Source organism: Hypanus sabinus, chromosome 26 (genome assembly GCF_030144855.1).
Source record: "Hypanus sabinus isolate sHypSab1 chromosome 26, sHypSab1.hap1, whole genome shotgun sequence".
Classification (NCBI taxonomy): Eukaryota; Metazoa; Chordata; class Chondrichthyes; order Myliobatiformes; family Dasyatidae; genus Hypanus; species Hypanus sabinus.
The window spans coordinates 22,404,450-22,410,880 of NC_082731.1; the positions used below are offsets into that span (position 1 = coordinate 22,404,450).

The 6,431-nt window shown below is 43.9% G+C and overlaps 1 gene segment (V, D, J or C); it reads right to left on the minus strand.

Moving 5' to 3' along the window:
- Positions 1-748: 748 nt before the first annotated feature.
- Positions 749-4,421, minus strand: LOC132381696 (T cell receptor alpha variable 12-3-like). The segment is given in 2 exon segments: positions 749-1,101; positions 4,415-4,421. Coding segments are annotated over 2 exon segments (360 nt in total).
- Between the last annotated feature and the right edge of the window lie 2,010 nt (positions 4,422-6,431).

The following is a 6,431-nucleotide window of genomic DNA, read 5'->3' on the forward strand; positions in this document are numbered from 1 at the left end:
GAGTCAAAACGTGCATCAGTGGACTTCACAGCTGAAACTGTATAGACATCTTCGTTTTTATTTACGTAGTTATTTCTGTGTTCCTTTACTTGAAAGGAGGACCAAATGATTTCATCCTACCATAATTAACTCTGGTTTTCGTTGTTTGCATGCACACGGGAGGAATTATCGCTTCACGCAATATTTTAAACCAACAGAGCTCGACCACACGAATGATCCACTAATGCTGTCATTCAACGTGGGGAATTGATTTTAGTGAACCAATTATCAGAGTGAAACAAAAGAAGAAAAAATACATGAGGCAAACGAACACGTCAGAAAAGAGATCGAAATGTGACTGAATGAAATGTTGATGCTTCCGAAATGAGCACCCAGGACTATGGAAATTTATCCATCCAGAGGAACTGCGAGCTATGGTTGAATATTGGGACAAGTCTGTTACCCTGTTCTTCTAATCTTAATTATGGCACTTGCGTAAAAAAAATAGAAGGCAAAATCTAAGCTCGTTTGTAGTGTTTGGTGTCGATATAACTTCATCACGAATGTCAGGCGAATTTTAATCAATTGGAGAATTGCTCAAGACTTCTACACGAACAGACAAACAGCTCCAGATGCTGGAATGTCTTACTGTAAACACACAATGCATTTCCACTGTGGTCATTGCATCAGTGTGTGTCTTCCTGCCAAACGTGTCGCGGAGCCAGAGCTATCTGTATGCTGCCCCCTGTCGTCTGCAAATTGAAACATTTTAAAAAGGTTTTTGAAGAGGCGTTCTATAGCTCGGCACTAATGTGGGCACCATGGCACAGAAAAATACGGCAGAGTCAGAGATACGAGCATCAGATATTTTGAGTGGAACCGTCGCTCTTTCTTTGTCTACTGCAGCCGAAAAACGGTCTGGGCAATCCGGGGATTGATCTCCACCAGTTCCTGTCGGGTATCTCTTCAATAAATATCTTAGAGGTTGTCCAGGATGTTCCATGTACCAGACCAGCAGGTTGGCATCCTTTGCAGAGTAGCTGCAGTTCAGTAACACAGTCTCACCTTCATGAACCATGAATACTGCCGGATCCTGGATTACCAAATATTCAGCCCTGGCTCCTGGAAGAAAACAAGAATCTCATGAGCATTTCCCATGCGACAAACACCCCAGAGAACGCTGACCTTCATTATAAACTGAACATACCCGGCATAGCAGACATAATTATTAGTGACCACAATCGGATTGCCCACATGTCGTCTACTTTGTCGAGAACTACTTGCGACTGTGGAATGTTCAGACGTTACTGTTCTGACTGGTTAACAGACACGCGCTCGAAACATACCTTCCATCTAATAGTCATGATTGGTTCTTCGAATGATAGAGACGACTAAAAAAAAAGCAAAAAAAATGAAAGCAATGAAGCGATTGGTTATATTGGCTGCACGTTGTACGGTAATTGGTGAATCATGATCAGCATTGATTTATCCCTCATTCTTACTAAAAGCCCATTCCACGTCACTTGTATCTGTATTAAGAAAATCAAAGTCACGAAATATGTATCTCACGTCAGGTGGTATCTGTTGAAAATAAGACTGCGTTGGCGTGTTCGGAATGATCTATTTTCCTTTGCCCAGATTTTATCGAATCTCATAAATTTATACCAAAATGGAGGACATAATTGCTCTACAGGACAAACAAGAAGACACAGCACACGCGAAAACACGGTATCGTTGACAATAACCACATGTATAGTATTGCGAAATCGATCTCTATTCAGTGCATGTGTATTTTCTGCAGAAATGGTCAATGTTGAGATGAACATGCAGCTGAATGAACATGGTTATTATTAGCATCATTATTCGCCGTTTCGTATGATGTGGGCAGTCATGATTTCTGCCCTGATTGTTCTTGTTGATTTTAACATAATTGGTTTCTATTGTTTTCTTATGATCGGTGTTTTCGAAGCAAAGTGATAATGTCCATTACCAGTTGTCTTCCAGTTTTGTCTCCATGGCGCATTTGCTCGCACGAATTAGGAGATCCACTAGCTGCTCATACGACAATCAAGCACCAGTTCTCATGAATTCATAACAGTGACAAGAACACACTGGTGGTTCGGAAGGTACTAGAGGTTATCACTGAGGAAGAAATAGGGATCCTGAAAGAAATGGATCCATCAGGCAGATGCCGCATGAATTCATCAAATATTTCATAAATGACTTATCCAATAGATAAGGGTATATAGAGTTCAGGGTAATGCATTAGCACAGAAGGTGGAATGGTTGACTGACAGAAAGCAGACGGTTGGGATACAGGGTTTATATGCTGTTTGGATATCAGTGCTTCCTGGTATGTCGAAGAAATCGGTGCTGGGCACGCAGCTCTTCATGATATACATTAACAATCTGGAAGTTTGATGATGGCACTAAATTAAGTTGAAAAGCAAATTTGTGCAGAAAATACGGAGAGTCTTCGGGGAGATGTAAATAGCTTTAATGCGTGGGCATGGGTCTGGCAAAGAAAAAAAAATCAATGTTTGTTAATGCGATGTCATTTAATTGGAAACTAATGTGAAAGGGCCGATTATTATTTAAGTGGTAATTATTATAGCGGATGTCGTTGTACACATGCAACTGGAGTTCTTGTGCTTGTTCTTGTTCTTCTTCTTCAAGAGGGTAGGTTTTCAGGTGGAGCAGCATATCAAGAAGTTGTCGTTGATTCCAGAAGAGATGTTTAGACTTTGAAGAGAAATCTAGTGACCTGGGTCTGTCCTTGGTTTTTCTAGAGTGTGGAGTATTTGTGGAATTCATCGACCAATGAAACACTGGCGGCAACCTCAGTAAATAAACTGAAGGCCAGGTTAGATCTTTTTTGTTTTTGTTTTGTTTTTGTATAGGAGGAAACAAAATGGGTTATGGGGAAAGCAGGGAGGTGAAGATGAGTGCATGGCCATGATCTTATTGAATAGCGGAGGAATGTCGAAGGGCCAGTTGGACTGCTGCTGCTCTTATTTCTCATATTATGGTTTGATCTGGGAAATGAGCAGGTATGACCAATTGACAAAGTTCCGTGCCTCATTGAAAGATCCATACCTCCACAATACTGCCCTAACAAAGCGATTTGTTAGCAATACCGTCTTAATTAATCCACTGAGCAGGATCTCCTTCGAGGGTAGAAAAGAAAACAGTGGCTGCAGAAAAAAATTTCTGCGTAATGAAACGAGTGTGCGTACTCTTGCAGACATGTAGCATCCAGGATTTTGTTTCTTTAGCTGCCAGAAGACTAATGATATATACGTGTTCTTTTCTAAATCTGGGCTTATGTAGAGATCACGTGATGGAATGGCTGAAAGTGACAGGATAGGTAAGTTTAGAGATAGAAATATTCATTGATAAATACTGTTATGTTCTGAGAGCGATATCATATGTTTTTACACTGAAACAACTCTCGTATTCACAATGCTATCCTGTCCAGAGAAATATACACACATTGATCACTGTGTCGTGAATGCAACTTTTCAGCAAACTCTCCATGCATAGCAGTATGATTGAAATGAGCTATTGCAGAATAATCCCACTTTGCTAGATAAAACTTTCAGGGCCGGATTAACCTAGTGGCAAACGTAGCATATGCTAGCGGCCCCGCATTTTCGAGATTTCCCAAAAGCTTGCAATCTGCAGTCTGGTGAATTTAGCATTTTCACCGTTTTCAAACAACTGTTTAGTGTTTTGGCTAGACGATTCATTTAACCTTAAATACATTACTTCAACCATCAGTCTTGTTTTTCCTGACAAAGTACTATGGATTGAGTTCTGAAGAATGCATTTCCTGAATGCTGCCAGCCCATTTTCAATGCATCTCTGTGTCATGTTCGCCTCCGTGAAATACGCGTTCCGGCTCATGGTCCGGAACGTGCACTCCAGTCTCCAGCAGTTCCGGCGTTCCCTTGTCTCATTTGGGCTTAATCGTAGGCCCCTGATTCTTGTCTTGCTGCCGGGAATATATGTGCACCTGAGTTCGATGCAAGATGCTGGTTCGTATTGTCAGTATCCTGTCCTTGTCTCTTTGTGGTTCGCCTCCACAGTATCATGTCCTTGCCTCTGTGTGGGTTTAGTTTTTCCTGCTGGTATCTTGACCTCCCCTCGGTTGGGTAAATCAGGCCGTCCTTGCTCTAATCCTGTGGCTGGTCTGCTCCCTTCCTTCCCTCCGAAGCACTGACAACAACCTACTCTTGAAGCACTGCTTGCAACCTATGTCTGAAGAACTGCCTGCAATGTGTGTCTGGAGCCTTGCTGGTCCTCCTGTATCTGGAGTCTTGCACTGCAAACTGACTTGGACCTTGCCTTTTCTCTGCCCGGAACCTTGCCTTGCCTCGACTTGCCTCGCATGGAGCCGTGCCATGCATCACGTTTCCTCTGCTTGGAGACTTACCTCGCATCGCCTCGCATGGAGCCTTGCCTCGGCCTGGTCCTTGTCTCCCCTTGCCTCGGCTGGAGATCTGCCTTGCTTCAGATTGCCTCCGCCTGGAGCCTTCCCTCGCCTTGCCTCTGCCTGATGTCTTATCTAGCCTTGCCTCGCCTGGAGCTCTGCCTTGCCTCGCCTGGAGCTCTGCCTTGCCTCGCCTGGAGCTCTGCCTTGCCTCGCCTGGAGCCTTCCCCCGCCTCACCTCTGCCTGGAGCCTTGCCTCGCCTTCCCTGTATCTGAAGCCTCGCCCTGTTTGGAACTGCCTGCCCATTTCCACGCCTTCACTCGATAGGTCCTGCCACATTGCCTCTACCCAGAGGTAGGAACTCTCTCGTTGTGTTCAGCGTTCTGTGTAATGAGTCCCAGTCCTACGTTCTGTACCCAAGAAGAGGCCCCGAATCGATTTTCCATATTCCTATCTCCCACTCGACTCTGTGTTATGCGTCCTGTTCTCCCTCGGACAGGGCTCTCTGTTCTCGTCTTGTCTATGTGCCTCGACCAGCCCAGTGCTGGGATTCCCACATCCTGTGCTGTGGTCCCCTTGTTGCTTCCTGGTGTCTCACGTCCAGTCTTCGACTTCCCCTTGTCATGTAGCGACGTTTTATCCTCGCCTGTTTCTGTAGTCCTATCCCGAGACAAGACCCAGGTTCTGGGTGCTTATCCTGTCTGTGGCTTGGTCCCAGCCCAGGATCCTATTTCCCAGTTTCATGTTCTGGTTCCGCTATCTTGTCAAGTCCGAGCACAGGCCCAGAATCCTTGTCTCCTTCGGGGCTGGTGTCATGTCCATCGTCCTTTCTTACCCACTTTCATTGCTTCCTCCTCACGCCTAGACCAGTTCCTGGTCGTTCAGTGTCTGTGTCTTGCTTTTGGGCCCACTCCCAACGCCCTCACTATAACAGTCTGGCGTCTCTGAGGCAAGAACGCTAAGTTTACGGGCAGTTGATAAGACACCATATCTATGCTTTTTGAATATGATTTGTCGTTTATGTTAGCAAGTAACATACCAAATAATGTCTCATGAATGTTAACTGAAAAGCCTAATTAATTTCATTAATGACCTTCCGGGAAGGAGAGTAATAGGCCCTGCTGGATTCTACGTGCTGTACATCCAAGGATCTTGTAAATTGCTACCTTCCTGCTACAGTCGCTGGAGCTAGTGGGGCATTATAATATCCTATTTGCCGGTGATGCTCACATCCCGAGAGCCCGGAGAAGAAAACGGAAAGCATTTTCACAACCTGAAATCGAAGTTACTTGCACTGAGATAGATTATCTTAATATATTAGTGGTGTGAAAAAAAATCGAATGGATGAGGTCCGCTAATGACAAAACGTTTTGATAGACATGGTTTGTGTGTGTTGTTCCTGTGCAGTTCAATGTCGCAAGACAGAAGTGGAAAAAGAACTACAGACAGTTCCAATGCCAAGTCTGCATGACCCAGGTTAAATTGTCAATTGGTATTCATACAGAAGAAAAGACTGAGAGGAACGAGACGGCATTCTAGGGACTGTCAGGAACACCAGTCGAATATATGATAGGGAACGCTGATGGATCAGGTTATCGGTAAATATCTTTGGTTCCGGTAATTGGCTCAAGGCATCAGATAATTTGCGAAAAAAAGCGTTAGAATGAGGCCAGTGCATGCAACGATGATAACCATTTCGTATAGAAAATTGTGGTGTGAACGCATTTTCATTAAAACGGAATAAAATCGCATCAGCAGCTGCTGCGAGCGAGGAGTTACAATGGCTTCTGTACAAATAAACAAGGGTACTTGGTCGCGACACCGATACATCCAATTACTCTGTAACGAATAATCCGTGTTTGTATCATTGTTAATCCGGGGATGGTAAAATGTAAAAGTCTGCTCCCAATTTTCTAATATATTACATTTCATAAAAGAAGGTGAGGGTGAACAAATTCAAACAAAGTACAATTATCAAGCAGGTTTTGCCTCTACTGGGTATAATACTTCAGGGTTCAA